At 43.6% G+C, this 15,641-nt stretch overlaps 1 protein-coding gene and 1 pseudogene across 1 annotated transcript; both read right to left on the bottom strand.

Moving 5' to 3' along the window:
- Positions 1 to 2,093: 2,093 nt before the first annotated feature.
- Positions 2,094 to 6,603, bottom strand: LOC114684572 (interferon-induced protein with tetratricopeptide repeats 1-like). Its single transcript, XM_028859105.2, has 2 exons — positions 6,370 to 6,603; positions 2,094 to 3,967 (listed from the first exon to the last, which is right to left on the bottom strand). The coding sequence occupies exons 1-2, from the start codon at positions 6,372 to 6,374 to the stop codon at positions 2,584 to 2,586; spliced, it is 1,389 nt and encodes a 462-aa protein (XP_028714938.1). The 5' UTR covers positions 6,375 to 6,603; the 3' UTR covers positions 2,094 to 2,583.
- A 6,433-nt stretch (positions 6,604 to 13,036) lies between these two features.
- LOC114684559 lies at positions 13,037 to 15,281 on the bottom strand (annotated as a pseudogene).
- Between the last annotated feature and the right edge of the window lie 360 nt (positions 15,282 to 15,641).

Genomic DNA, 15,641 nt, shown 5'->3' with positions numbered 1-15,641 from the left:
TCAATAGAAATATATTGGAGTGTTTCATTGTCCAAATCACTACAATCCATGGCAAGCAGAGGACCAAAAGGGTTTCTTACCCTACTCCTAAATTGTGACATTGGTGCCAGTTCTGTGTGGTTCAGGCTCAGGCTGGTACTTCACCTCTTCCCCCTTTGTCTCTGTAATAAATGGAACCATTTTTGATTATGTATGCTCTATTGACTGTAGGGTGCAGAGAGATGTTAACACACATCTCCTGACATGGTACATATATGCAGCATTAGGGAAGGTGTTCCACATAAAATACCCATGACTTGTTCAAATCCATCACTTTTCTTTAAAAATCTGTTATCTTAAGCCTACACAGAGTAAGTCTTAGTGACCTGGCTGCCTATCACTTTAGGAACAAATCCAATAGCTGGAGGTCACTGCCCACTCCACCCCTAGCTTGATATCAGTGTTCTGGTCCTTCTGTCACATTAGCATGCACTGGAGACATTGCTGTGCCACTTGGGGAAATTATAGTTGAAGGAAAGCATGGCAGTGACTGGGTGATCCCAGGATGATTTCCTGCTAAGGTCATAACAAGCATGGACACAAAATAGGCCACTGATCCACATCCACTACCTGCTTCTCCATCTTTGCTATGGAGTTTTCAATGTTAGTCCACAGAAAGTCAGGTTTGTAGACATTAGTCCTACATTTGACCTACAGTTCACCGTAGAACATTTGGAAGAGTAGTGGTAACTAAGCACACACAATCTACATTTAATTAATAATAAGGATATTATTAGTTGTAGCTTGATACTCAAAAATATAATGCACAGTGACTTTTCTTAACTTTATTAATTTAATGTATTTCATATGTATTTACTTTGTGGGCATTCTCATTCTCTCTCTCTCTCTCTCTCTCTCTCTGTGTGTGTGTATGTGTGTGTGTGTGTGTGTGTGTGTGTGTGTGTGTGTGTGTGTGTATGTATGTATGTATGTGTTATGTCATCCATGCTTATTACTTGCACAGCTATGGAGGCCACACCTCAACATGCTGTAGTTTCATCCATGCAGTAGTGTGAATGGGAAGACTGGGATAACAAAAGGAAACTATACTCAGAGGGGATAAGGAAGAGCAAAGAAAACCCAAAAGAGCTGACAGGACAGCTAAACAGCAGGAACAAGGAGAGAGGAGATGCAGAGGATGGGGAAGTGCTCCTGAGCATGGGCAGTGTGGGTCAGCAGACACAGAGCACTTGGGTGCATGCTGGGCTTGCTGAGCCCAGGACCTAGGAACCACAGGGTACTTTAATCAAGGGAAGAAATTTAAGCATTTATGCTCTCTAGTTTAGATCCTCCAGACTACAACTCTCATGGAGGTAAGTGAAGGAGACAAAACTTAGTCACAACAGGACACCCCAGGAGTCTGAAACATCAAGTGATTGACCCACATATCATCCCTTGAAAAAAAGAGTAAAGGTGTGTTCCCTAGGGCAAGTGTGAAAATGTTCTCCTGGAAGAGAAGAGTCTGCCAAGTTCCCAGAACCCAGCCTGTGAATCAAACTGTGTGCCCTCCTGCTCTCTCCCAATCCTTCCTTCTCCAGCCCATCATTTGTTCCCTCAATTACTCTTCCTCAGCATCCATTTAGACTATTAGGGAGCAGTATTATGAAACCTGAGAGTTTTCCTTTGCTTGAATGAAATAAACATGTTTTTGGCTTATCAAAGAAACACCTATTAAAAATATCAGAGGTATTTCCCCAAATATCAGGTGAATGAACCCTAAACACATACCTAGCAACTTAATTCCCAATGATAAACAGCAGTTGTCAGGTACCAAGGCAGCATCAGTCGCATTACTATCCCATGATGTGGAGAATGACATATACCCTTCATCTTTACACAGACCCTTGCAGGGTTTATGTGTAGAACTTTCTTACCTACCTGTCACTAGACTTCTGTTAGTTTATTCTGCTATCCTAAGTCTTCTTGAGGACACTGAAGAGATTTCCTTTTCATTCGGTCAGAAAATTAAACTGGAAGACTTTGTGATTCAAGGAATTTTACTGAATATATATTAGTTGAGGGGAAAACATCACATATAACACACTATCAATAGCACAGAATAAGTGCACAAATCTCCTTATATCATCTCCTGTCTGTAAGGTCCCGGCAAGTTTCCTCTGCTTGGCTTCCCCCAAACTTAAGACTCTTATTAGCCGTGAATGATTCTGCAGTACAGTGAGACCCCTCAGCTTTCAAACTCTCCCGTTTGCTCACTTGGTTTCCTCTGAAACTTCAATGTACTAAGAGTATCTGCTGACCTAAAGTAAAAGATTCCTTGGAGAATACCTCTTTGTCCAGGACACTGGCAGGTCTTGATGGAAGAATTATATTCCCAAGACACAGACATAAAGAAAAGAAGTCCTAGGATCCCACAGCTCAAGGGAGTGCAGATCAGCAGGGGTCAGTCCTGGTCAGTAAGTGAGCAGGTGCAAATTCTTTTAGACACCACAATGAGGGGTGACAAAGAGGATGGAGAAAGAAACTGGAAAGGAGGCCGGGAACCTTCAGTTATGAGTACATTCACTTCACAGAGGTGAGCTGCACTCAAAACTTACGGTTCACTTCCCCAGTGAGCCGCAGAGCCAATTCATAGCACTGCAGGGCCGATTCCTTGTCCCCCTTCAGTTTGTGGATGAAGCCCAGCAAGCAATAGCTCTCCACAATTCGAACATGCAGGCGAGCACGTCTTGTGACCATTCTCTCTAACCTTCCAAGTATATTCCTCCAGACAAAGTTTTTTTTTTTCAGTTTAAGACCTATTAAGTAGTGGGTGATCGCCTCATCCTCTGATTTCCGATGAAAGTGTTGGAAACGGCCATAGCGTAAATGAATATCCTGCTCTTTGTGACACTCAAGATTCATGTACAGTTCCTTCATGTTCAGCGCCTTCTGGAAATTTGCCTCTGCTTCTTCATGTTGGCCAATTTCTGCCTGAACTTCAGCCATGCCAACATAAGCCATCTCAAATCTGGGCCTGAGTTTCACAATCTCTTGAAATTCAAGAATGGCCTGTTGTGCCGCCTGCCTTTGGGCCGGCTTATCGGTGGATGTCCTCAGTTGCATCACTTGTCTATGGTAGCAGAGCCCTAGTTGGTAATGCAGGTAGCCAGAGTCAGGTGACTCCTGCAAGGCCCTGTGTAGCAGAGGGAAAGCCTGGGATATGTAGCCTTTCCTTCGGTAATACTTGGCTATAGATCGAAATGTATAGTGTTGGCAGGATGTGCTACTGAGGGCTTCTTCAATGTGTGTTTCTGCTTCAGCTGCTTCTCCTAAATCCTGAAGCTTCAGCGCAAGATAAACTTTAATATTCGGATCTTCTGGATTTAAACTGACAGCCTTCCTTAGGGGTTCTAGAGAGATATTATCGTCATCAAAGTCTGTGTGATAGGCTGCAACTGCATAGCCAATGTTGTATAAAGGGTTTTCAGGATCCACACTCAGAGCTCTTTCAAAGCACTCCATGCCTGGTATATAATTCTTTCGTCCACTCTTCAGCAAGGCCCAGCCTTTCTCATATTCCATCTCAGCACACTCCATACTATAGCGGAAGGGACTGCCAAATTCCTTGCATGTGTTCTCTACCTTGTCCAGGTAGGTCTGGATTTCTGCCAGGCTGCCCATGTGGTAATGTACCCAGGCACAGTTGCTCCAGGTCACCAGGCTTCTCTTGCCCAACTGCTCTCCCTGGATCAAGGCTTCTGCTTCTTTCAAGCTCTGCAGGGCTTCCTCATGCTGGCCTTTCAGGTGATTCACATAAGCCCTGAGGTTAAACATCCCCACTTGGTTTTTGATGTCTAGAAACTCAAGCTCCTCAGAGATCCTCATTTCCAAATCAGGTATGCCAAAGTCTTCCAACATCAGATTCCATGTGAAGTGACAATTCAGTTCAATCAGACCCTCCTTGACCTGATCACTGACAGCATTCTCTCTGTGTGAAGGAAGCAGGTGATTTGTTAATGATACAAAATTGCCAATTAACTCCAAGCTAAATACATTTCACGACATTCTTGCTCACTTCCTGAAAGTCTGATATTTTGTTCCTTTAGAATTTCTTGACTATTTTAAAACAGTCTCTCATCTCTAATTATTTGTACTGTCAGAGGCTTCTTGTACATGCATGTACATGTACCTGTACTTACAATCTTAGGTTGTATGTTAATGCTTTCAGTCAAGACTGGACATTGCCACACAGATACAAGCACACAAACGTACATGTCAGAATCCTTATCTCAGCTATGGAACTCTAAATTCTGTTCCCCATTTCCTTATGTCTTTGAGGATTATGTGTACAAGTTTATGCCACCTGAGCTGACATAGACAGGACCTATCTGTGTGGTAAACACTGAATATGGAGGAAAAGTCATTGGGGGTCTGTATATTTCATCTCAAACAACGAGCTGTTCTCCATGGGCTGCTGCAGAACTAATGGACGTGCCCTCTGCCTTGTGACACTGGGGATATGACTCTTCTTCAGAACTTTTATCTTTGGACGATGTAGCTCAGGAGCTTCTGGAGAGTAAGTCAACTTTGCTCTCCCCTCCTATGGTTACAAAGAATCCCTTTATTTTAAAGATGCTTATACAACTTCATGCCTTTTCTTGTTTCCCAATAGAGCAGTACAAGTAGTTCCAAACTATGTATCACTCCTGTCTCAGAACCACCTATAGAATCTAGTCACTTAGCTTCAGGGTAGTAACCCAAAAGCAAGCAGCTTACTAGTCTGTTCTCATTTTTCAGAGTGCTGTTTTGTAATGAAATGTCTCTATCTCTGTTAGTAATCATGTGGCCCTTGTCCAGTTCATTAATGTTGGATACAAATACTTGGATATTTCAAAAGTGCCCCAGGGAAGGTTTCCCAATTGTGACTAGACTCAGGTCTTTACCTGTAATATTTGATGAGCCAGGCTAGAAAGAGACAAAGGCATAAGAAATTTCTGTCTTCTCAGTCTCTGTCTCTGCCTGTTTCTCTCTGTCTCTCTGAAATAATCAAATGCATGGTTATTTCCTCTTTTACAGGGCATGTAGTAAAGATGGAGAGATTTGTGTTGGCAAATTAATCACGACCTGGGGCATCAGATTCAATCCTGCTTTTCTTTGCTTTCCCTGCCTACAGCAGTGCACAGTGAATTAGAGATTGTGCCCACACCTTATGGGAAATAAAGGCATTGGCAGCGCAGCTAAAATCACCTGAAATCTGAACACCAGCTGTCCAGGAAGATCTGCCTAGTTGGAGGCTCACAAGGGTCCTGCTGAGGACCTGTGTCCTGAGGGGGAGGCACATGAACTTGTGCATAAGTCCTTTAAGCAGGAAAGCTAAGCAGAACAGAAGCAAAAGCCATTTGTGTGGGCATCCTGGACAAATAGCAGCCAGGATCCTACAGCTCTGTGGTTGCTCAGGATCCCCTGTGAAGTTGGAGATCTCCTTCCTTTCTCATTCTGCAGGAACCACTTTGCAAACCAAATACTTAAGCACCTGGGTCACTCACTCTATGATAATGACCATCACCTGACAGGTCCTATAGCCTTCCAGGCTCTACTTACTTCGGCTCTATATATTTCTATCACTGTGAACTCTGTATTCTATGTCACCACTCCCCAACTGCTGTCAGCCGCCTCCATATTCATGTACAAAGTCAGAAGAATAATCCCCCAAGTAAAGAGATGCTCACTGTAGCAAAGAGTCAGTGCAAACACCTCCACTGACTGGCACTTTTAATCTGAATGGCAATTTCAACGTAAAAACCCAGGGCTATTCACATAAATAAGATTCGACTGGGTGCCTAGTATTTCTTGAATATATATATAGTATATATTGCATATTCAGTGAATATATATGTTATATGTACTACACAGAAACCGTGAACAGCAAGCATCTCAAGAGGTCCTTGTGGGATCTGATGGGTACATCTCATGGACAATGAAGGAGCTGGGTCAGAGGATTGGAAGGAGGACCCTCTAAGCAGCTGCTCTCTTTGAGGGCTAAGTAGGTAGAGCAGTAACTTGTCCATTCCCGAAGTTCTCCTTGGTAACTGTCTCTCTCTGTGAGATGAGCATGCTAAAGTCTGCCCAGGAGTTTCCAAGTACATGTGTGAGACAGCCTTTAAAACTAAAGCCAGCTTGCTGTCACCCATCCAGCCCTTGCCAACAGCACACCCATTAAACAGAGTCCCTGGACACTCAGGGCAATTAGCATCCTTGTTTCCTTTTCAGTAGCAGAGAGAAAAGGCAGAAGACAGAACAAAGGAACAGAAGCAGACTCAGTCAGACCTGGACACAAGCAAATGTTTGAGTCCTGGGTTCACTCAAACTGCAGAGCAGGGAAATCCTTACCCCATGGTTGCTGTGAAGGTGGCAGCAGTTCTCTGGGTTCTCACCAGGACAGGCTCCTCAGAATCCTGTCTTCTAACTCTGCTGTCTTGTGGACTTGCACACCAACAGGACTCTCAGAGAAGGGCTGGAAGACAGCTCTGTGAGCTGTGGTTTGTGACTTTGTGCTTTTATAGTCACAGTAGGAAGCTGAAAGAGAAAGTGAAACTAAAGCCTGCAGGTTTCTCCTCAGGGAAACTGAGGGCAAACAGGTGTGGGCCTTCTCCTCTCTCTGAACCAATGAGAAGAGGGAATCTGGAACAGACTGACCCGTCAGTTCCATCCAGCTGTCTAGAGAGACATCCCTGGCACCAGGACATGCTGTTATGATATTAATGGAGGTGATGTGGACATGAAGACACAGCCTGGCATCTCCACAAGCATCATTGTTCCTCAGTCAAAAGAACTGCAGTTCTGCACTGTCTGCTTGGAACTGAGAGCACACTCATGGATTTGATGGCATGGCATAGGGGAAGTTTGGGGATGGAGGAGTCCATCAGCAGGTGAGATTCCATACAATTTGGAAGAGGTACATCCCAGCTGGTGTAGTTTGTGGCTGTCCTTAGGAACTGCTGCAGGTGTGATCATTCAAGTCCTCTTCCCTCTGCAGAGATTCTCTGTCTACCTGAGGCTTTAGGAGTTTACCCTTCATTAACTAGGCTAATTTCCCAGAGCCTACAGTCATGGAGTCTTGTTTTCTGTTACCTTCTCCTGAGGTGTCTATTTGTAAAGGTCTCTGGCCACCAGTCACAGCCACATAAACAAGAGCCAAGCATAGAATCTCTAGAGAATGCTGTATTCACAGCCTTGATGGTATCCTATGCTAAAGGTGAGACCAGTGTAGGAACTGCAGAAGGTGGGGCTCAGATTGGTCCAGGCCAACATCTGGCCCCTTGGTCTGTTGTCCTGTTTTCTTGGTAACCTACTTTCTCAGCCATATTGGTGTCTGTTTCTTTAGCCTGGACATTCATTGCTGTGTCCCCAAATATAACTCATCCCTCACTCCTCTAAATATAAGAAAATCATTAAAAGGGACTTAAATATCTGATTCCATCTCCTGATAGAATGATAAACTCTCATGAAATATTTCCTGACCAGAGAGTTTTATCCTTAAACCTCAATCAGCTGTCACCAGCAGGAGATGGGGGCTCCTTGGCCACTTTCCCAGTGAAGTTTACTTATGAAGAATATGGAGGTATGTGTCTGTGTGGTGGCTAGGTGTGTGACATGGAGTTTAAATGATTTTCATAAAGTCTGCCTTTAGAATCAGTCACCAGAATCCTTGGTGTAGAGAGAATTAAATCTATAGGGTTATACTGTCACCTTCACAATATGTCATGATACATTTGCTGAGGGCCGTGGCAGTATATGACAGATGACAACCAGTGTTGGACAAGTTGAACCACCAGATGTGTATGTCCCTAATTGGGAGTCCTACTTGGCAAAGTCATGGGGTCACTGGCTGTGGAAACCAGTTCCTTTCTCTTTGTAACTTTCACAGATGCCCCGGGTATGCCTCCCTAATAAGAACAGCTGTGGGGTGCTTTCCATGGTGCCTTGGTAGTGTGTTTTACATTTCTGGGCACACATTTAGCTGTGGATTTCTGTTTAAGCTGCATACTTCTGATGAACAGAAATATTCCCAGAGTATTCTTCTTTACTGACACAGGAAAGTTAACAGTGTTCGGTATTCATGACAGCCTTTAACTCATTTTGCAAAGACCTTAGAACAAGTCCAAAACAGATTAATCTGCTCCTACAGAGAATACACAAAGACTAATTCCCAGTGTTGTTTTTGCTACATCAAGACCAGGCTGTTTACATCAAGACATAGTCTTGCAGTGGTTCCCTTTCTTCATGTGCACTGACCACACAGGGTTCAGCCAATGGTTTAATTTCTGGGAACCCTCATCAACTTAGAGCTGCATGCACAGGTCAATGTGACATTACTATCTAAGAAAAGCTATGTGACTTATCTGTGCTGTGAGAATGGGTGGGGCCCTAAAAATGTAACTAATACTTGTCCAGAATGTGAGTGGTGTGTGTGTGTGTGTGTGTGTGTGTGTGTGTGTGTGTGCTGTGTGTGTGTGTGTGTGTGCTGTGTGTGTGTGTGTGTGTGTGTGTGTGTGTGTGTGTGTGTGCTAAGAGAGAGTGATGAAGATTCATGAGGAAAGTGTGAGGGAGTGAGTGGAGAAAGAGTGAGTGAATAATCTGTCAGAAGTCTGTGTGTGAGTGAGTGTGAGAGAGAGGTGTGTGAAGGAGCTGCTGCTATGTAGAGGAGCTGTGCCTAGGAACTGTGTAAAGGGCTGTCTGGGGAGAGAGCTGTGTAAATGAGATGTTCAGCTGTGGCTGTGTGGAGATTTGTACCTCTGTGGAGGCAAGAAAGATTAGCTCATCTCACTCACAGATAGAGAAAAGGACCCCTAACAATTAAATCCTCAACCCCTTATCTTCACCCCAGGTTATTTACACAAGACCCTAACTTAAGAGATTTATATCTCACATTCCTGGGATGAAGTTTGAGCCATTGCTAGATACTGAGTTAAGGCAGTTACTTCTCACTGACCCATGGAGTTTGCCTCCAGGCCAGGCAGACAATAGGTGCCAAGCTTCTTTCCTGTGCAAATTAAGTTTTTCTTCCTCCTCAGCCAGGTGCTATTCCTAGATTTTCTCTGACATAGGTTGCTTAGCCACCTAACATATGTCCCCCTCCCTATCAGAAAGCAGCTGCAGCTGGGATGAGTGGGAAAAGTGGCACCAAAGACAGTTTACTTTCTTGTGACTTACTGACCCCTAACATTGTACCTCGCCATTTCTAGATTACAGTTTGAGCACATAAATTCCCTAACTGATCTTAGCCTTTAGTTGACCCTACCAGAGAACTCCCTTGTAGTCACTCCCCTTTTGGGTTGTAATTGGAAGCTGACAATTAATTGCTTTATGTGTGGGTCCTTATCACCTCTCTCTGAATCCCTGAAAACTCAAGCCAGCATTGTTTTACCAAAGAATTACTGTGTGGGTATATAGACTGGTTCTCTGAGAGCACTGAGAGAAGAGGATTGATGGAGAAGAACAAAGATGAGGACAGAGATGGAAAGAACTAGGTAGAATGATGAGAGAACAGTAGAAGGGACTGAGAGCAGGAGGGACCCAGAGGAGCTAAATAAGAGAGCAGAAAAGAAACTGTGCAGATAGAATCACCATAGAAAAAATAAAGTGAATGGACTGAAGAACTCAGTGTGCATAGAATCATTGAATATTCCTCAGATTAGAATCCTCAGCTGGTTGCTAAACTCTCCTGCAGACCCTGGAGCAAACAATATAGGCTGGACCTAATATTTTTTGCGTTTCTGTGCTGTATCTTCATAAAGGTGAAACAGAGAAGAACAGGAAGGTTTTCATTTTTCATTCCTTCACTGCATAGAGCGAGTGTTCCAAAGTTGTCTGCTCACAATCTCCTACTAATTATCCTTGCTTATCATTTAAGCTCCATGAAATTATCGCACAGTAGTAGAATGCTGCTTGTCGGGAAACATTCCTAATAACTAGGTCAGCTTCTAAAACATCATTGACTCATGTTTGGGGTAAAAGACAATGCTCTGTGTATATGCATGTGAAAGTCAGTCAATGCTCTGTGTACATGCATGTGAAAGCACAATACTTCCATGGAAATATATTGGAGTGTTTCATTTTCCAAATCCCTACAGTCCATGGCAAGCAGAGGACCAAAATGGATTCTTCCCCTACTGCTATAAGGAGACATTGGTGCCAGTTCTGTGCAGTTCAGGCTCAGGCCTGTATTACCTCTCTTTTTGCTTTGTCTCTGTAATAAACGGAACCATTTATGATGCTGGCCAAAGAGTGTTAGGAAGAGAAGAAACAAATAGCTAACTGTATGTGGGTGCATGTGCCTACAATCATGTATTTTTGATTACATGTGAGTGTGTGGAATGCATAGAGAAGAGACAAATGGGAACTGGAAAATAAAGAACCTTCAGGAAATGATGTGTCTGTATAGGCTATCAGACCCATCCCAGATATCCAAAGCACCTGCATGAAACTGACATTTTGTGAAAGACCATGGCACCTCTGCTAGCTGCGATATTCCTGGCTCAGTAGTGAGTGAGTGGGATGGGCTGGCAAATTTAAATCTTCACTGCATGTTAGAATCATTAGAGAACATCTAAATGAATTTTGTTCAATCTCTTGGATAGCCCAACTGAACATACCCCAGAATCAGATTTAAAATCAGTTTTAAAACAATCAATCAAGCCAGGTGGTGGTGGCACATGCCTTTGATCACAGGCCTCAAAAGGCAGAGGCAGGCAGATCTCTGTGAGTTTGAGGCTAGCCTGGTCTACAGAGTGAGTTGCAGCCAGGACTGCTTCACAGAGAAATGCTGTCTGAGAAAAACAAAATCAATCAATGAAACAAATCAGAATTCTCAGGTGATTATGATGTGTACCTGGGTTAGAACCAGGGTCAAAATGATCTAGGCATCCTCTATCAATTTGAAATTGCTTGACTGTTGATCTGGGACTCAGCTGAGGCTCCAGGCCATCTTTCTCGGGGTATGGTGAGTGCCCCAGGTGCAGTGTCCTTTTTACATTGTACCTATTGTTCTTGCTGACTCTTTAGAGAAGATGATGGTCAGTGTCTTCCTAATGCACAAGAAGACATGGGAAAAGAATGTGATTATGTATGCTATAATCACAGTAGGGTGCAGAGAGATGTTAACACATGTCTGCTGACATGGCACAAATATGCAGCATTATGGAAGGTGTTCCATACAAATACCTATGACTTGTTCAAATCCATTACTTTTCTTTAAAAGTCTGTTATCTTAAGCCTACACCGAGTAGGTCTTAGTGACCTGGCTGCCTATCACTTCAGGAACAAATCTAATAGCTGGAGGTCACTGCCTACTCCACCCTTAGCTTGATATCAGTGTTCACATTAGAAATTGCTGTGCCTTTTGGGGAAATTATAGTTGAAGAAAAGCATGTCAGTGACTGTGGGTGATACCAGGATGCTTTCCTGCTAAGGCCATAACAAACTTGGGCACAAAATAGGCCACTGATCCACATTCACTACCTGTCTCGCCATCTTTGCTCTGGAGTTTTCATTGTCAGTCCATGGAAAGTCAGGTTTGTAGACATTTGTCCTACATTTGACCTACAGGTCACTATAGAACATTTGGAACATTAGTGGTAACTAAGCACATACAATCTACATTTAATTAATAATAGGGACATTATTAGTTGTAGCTTGATGCTCAAAAACCTAATGCACAGTGATTTTCTTTATTTAACTTTGTTTTTCACATGTATTTATTCTGTGGGCTATCTCTCTCTCTCTCTCTCTCTCTCTCTCTCTCTCTCTCTGTGTGTGTGTGTGTGTGTGTGTGTTGTGTCACCCATGCTTGTTCCTTGCACAGCTGTGGAGGGCACACCTCAACTTGCTCTAGTTTGTAATGGTTAGCCATTCCATCTTTGTTCTGGAAATTCCAACCCCCATTGAGGCTTAGGCAACTGTCATGTCTACAAGGTGGGGCTAAGGGAGGCACCTAGAGACTGAGATCTGGATGGGCCAGCGCGCTCTCTCTGTTCCTGGACCCTAGACAGTGGAGGTTGACTGAGCAGAGCTCCAGAGAACACCGCTGGATTGAGATACACCTTCCCCAGACCTCACAACCTACATTTCCCTTTTTTGTAAGATACCCACTAAATAAATCTTCCCTTTAACTACGTGGAGTGGCCATAATAATTTCACCAATGATAGTTTCATTCATGCAGTTGAGTGAGTGTGAAGACTAGGATAACAAAAGGAGACTATACTCTGAGGGGATAAGGAAGAGCAAAGAAAACCCAAAAGAGCTGACAGGACAGCTAACCAGCAGAAACAAAGAGAGAGAAGATGCAGAGGATGGGGAAGTGTTCCTGAACATGGGCAGTGTGGGTCAGCAGACACAGAGCACATGGGTACATGCTGGGCTTGCTGAGCTCAGGACCTAGGAACCACAGGGTACTTTAATCAAGGGGAGAATTTTAACCATTTATGTTCTCTAGTTTAGACCCTCCAGACTACAACTCTCATGGAGGTAAGGGAAGGGGACAAAACTTAGTGACAACAGGACACCCAGGTATCTGAAACATCCAGTGTCTGACCCACATATCATCCCTTGAAAAACCTTGCAAAGATGTCTTACCTTGGGCAAGTGTGAAAATGCTCTCCTGGAAGAGAAAAGTCTGCCAAGTTCCCAGACCCTGGCTTCTGAATCAAACTGAACACCCTCTTGCTGTCTCCCAATCTTTCTCTCTCCCATGTGTTTACCTTTCCAATCAGTTACTCTTCTTCTGCATTGAGTGAGACTCTTAGGGAGTAGTATTATGATTCCTGAGAGTTTTCACTGCACTTTAACTTTGCTTGAATGTAATAAACATGTTTTTGGCTTATCAAAAATAGATACATGTATTAAAAATATCAGCTGTATGTTCCCAGGTGTCAGGTGAATGAACCCTATACCCATCTCTAGCAACATAATCCACGATGATAAACAACAGCTGTCAGGCAGCAAGGCAGCATCAGTCACCCTTACTATCCCATGATGTGGAGAATGAAATAACCTTCATCTTTACACAGACCCCTTGCAGAGTTTATGTGCAGAATTTTCTTTCCTGCCTGCCACTAGACTTCTGTTAGTTGATTCTGCTATACCAAGCCTTCTTGAGGACTCTAAAATGAAATCCTTTCAATTCTATCAACAAATTACACTGGAAGACATTGTGATTTCCAAGAATGTTACTGAATATATTTTAGTTGAGGGAAAAGCATCACATAAAGCACAATACCAATTGCACAGAAAAACTGGACAAGTCTCCTTATATCATTTTCTGTCTGTAGTTCCCAGCAAGTTTCCTTTGCTTGGCTTTCCCCAATCTTAAGACTCTTATTAGCTATGAATAATTCTGAAGGAACATGAGACCTCTCAGCTTGCAAACTCTTTTCTTTGCTCATTTGGATTCCTCTGACACTGCACTGTAGTAAAAGCATCTGCTGACCTAAAGTAAAAGCTTCCTTGGAGAAGACTTCTTTGTACAGGACACTGGCGGGCAGAGGATGGAAGATATTTGTTCCCAAGACACAGACATAAGGCAAAGAAGTCCAAGGATCCCACAGCTCAAGGGATTTCAGATCAGTAGGGGTCAGTCCTGGTCAGTAAGTGAGAAGATGTAGTGGGGTGCAAGTTCCTTCTGAACAGGACAATGAGGGGTGAGAAATGGTGGCAACAGCACATGCACTGAGCTACTTGGCATTCCAGCTGCCATGCAGTTGAAGAAAGAAACCGGAAGGAGGCTGGGAACCCTCCGTAATGAGTACATTCACTTCACAGAGGTGAGCTGCATTCAGAACTCAGGGTTCACTCTCCCAGTGAGCCTCAGAGACCTGTCATAGCACTTCAGGGCCTCCTCCTTGTCCCCCTTCAGTTTGTGGACTAACCCAAACAAGCTTGTGCTCTCCATCAGTTGAACATTCTGGTGAATACGTTTTGTGGCCACTTTCTCCAAAGCTTTGAGTAGTTTCCTCCAGACAAAGGTCTTTTCTTCTATTTTCAGACCTTTCAAGTCATGGGTGATCGCCCTGTCTTCTGATTTCTGATGTAATTATTGGTAACGGCCATGGCGGAAATGAATATCCTGCTCTATTTGACACTCAAGATTCTTCTTGTTCAGCGCCTTCTGGAAATTTCCCTCTGTTTGACCAATTTCTGCCTGCACTTCTGCCATGCAAACATAAGTCATCTCAAGCCTGGGCCTAAGTTTCACAGTCTCTTGAAATTCACAAATGGCCTGTTGTGCCAATTTCTGCACATTGCCCTGCCTTCTTGCCTGGTCAGTTCTGGATGTCTTCATTTGGATCATCTGTTGCTTGTAGCAGAGCCCAAGTTGGTAATGCAGGTAGCCAGAGGAAGGTGACTCCTGCAAGGCCCTGTGTAGCAGAGGGAGTGCCTTGTCTATGCAGCCTTTCCTTCGGTAATACTTGGCTATAGAGCGAAATGTATAGTGTTGGCAGGATGTGCTACTGAGGGCTTCTTCAATGTGTGTTTCTGCTTCAGCTGCTTCTCCTAAATCCTGAAGCTTCAGCGCAAGATAAACTTTAATATATGGGTCTTTAGGATTTAACCTGACAGCCTTCCCTAAGGGTTCTAGAGAAGTATTATTGTGATCACATTCTAGATTATAGGCTACAATAGCATAACCAGTGTTATTTATATTCAGGGTTTTCGGGCTCCACTTCCAGAGCCTTTGCAAAGCAGTTCATGGCTCCTGCATAATTCTGTCCTCCATACTTCAGCAAGGCCCAGCATTGTTCACAGTCCATCTTGGCACACTCCATACTATAGCGGAAGGGACTGCCCAATTCCTTGCATGTGTTCTCCACCTTGTCCAGGTAGGTCTGGGTTTCTGCCAAGCCCATGCTGCCCATGTGGTAATGTACCTAGGCACAGTTGCCCCAGGTCACCAGACTTCTCTGGCCCAACTGCTCTCTCTGGATCAAGGCTTCTGCTTCTTTCAAGCTCTGCAGGGCTTCCTCATGCTGGCCTTTCAGGTGTCTCACATAGGCCTGGAGGTTGAGCATTCTCACTGTGTTCTTGATGTCTAGGAACTCAAGCTCTTCAGAGATTCTCATTTCCAGATCAGGTATGTCAATGTCTTCCAACAGCAGCCCCCATGTGAAGTGACATCTCAGCTGAATCAGATTCTCCTTGACCAGATCACTTCAGCATTCTCTCTGTGTGAAGGAAGCAGGTGATTTGTTATGTAATAAATGGCCAGAAAGTAACATTGACTGCATTTAAAGCACTTTTACAGCATTCTCGCTTATTTTTCTTAAGTCTGACATCTTGTTCCTTTAGAATTTCTTTATTTTTTACATCAACTCCTCCACTCCATTTATTGGAACTGCCAGAGACTCTTTGTACTTGTACTTACAATCTTGGGTTGTAAGCTAATCCTTTCAGTTAAGACTGAACATTGCCACACAGACACAAGCATATAAACATACATATCAGTGTCCTTATCTGAGGTTTGGAACTCTAAAATTTTTTATTTTTTTTAAATTTAATTTAATTTTATTTTACAATACTATTCAGTTCTACATAATAGCACAGATTCCCTTGTTCTCTCCCTTCCTGCCCCCCTCCCCTTCCCCCCAGCCCATCCCCCATTCCCACC

This window comes from Peromyscus leucopus, chromosome 1 (genome assembly GCF_004664715.2).
Source record: "Peromyscus leucopus breed LL Stock chromosome 1, UCI_PerLeu_2.1, whole genome shotgun sequence".
NCBI classification, from domain to species: Eukaryota; Metazoa; Chordata; class Mammalia; order Rodentia; family Cricetidae; genus Peromyscus; species Peromyscus leucopus.
The sequence above is the reverse complement of the archived record's forward strand: the minus strand, read 5'-3'. Positions and strand labels throughout refer to the sequence as shown.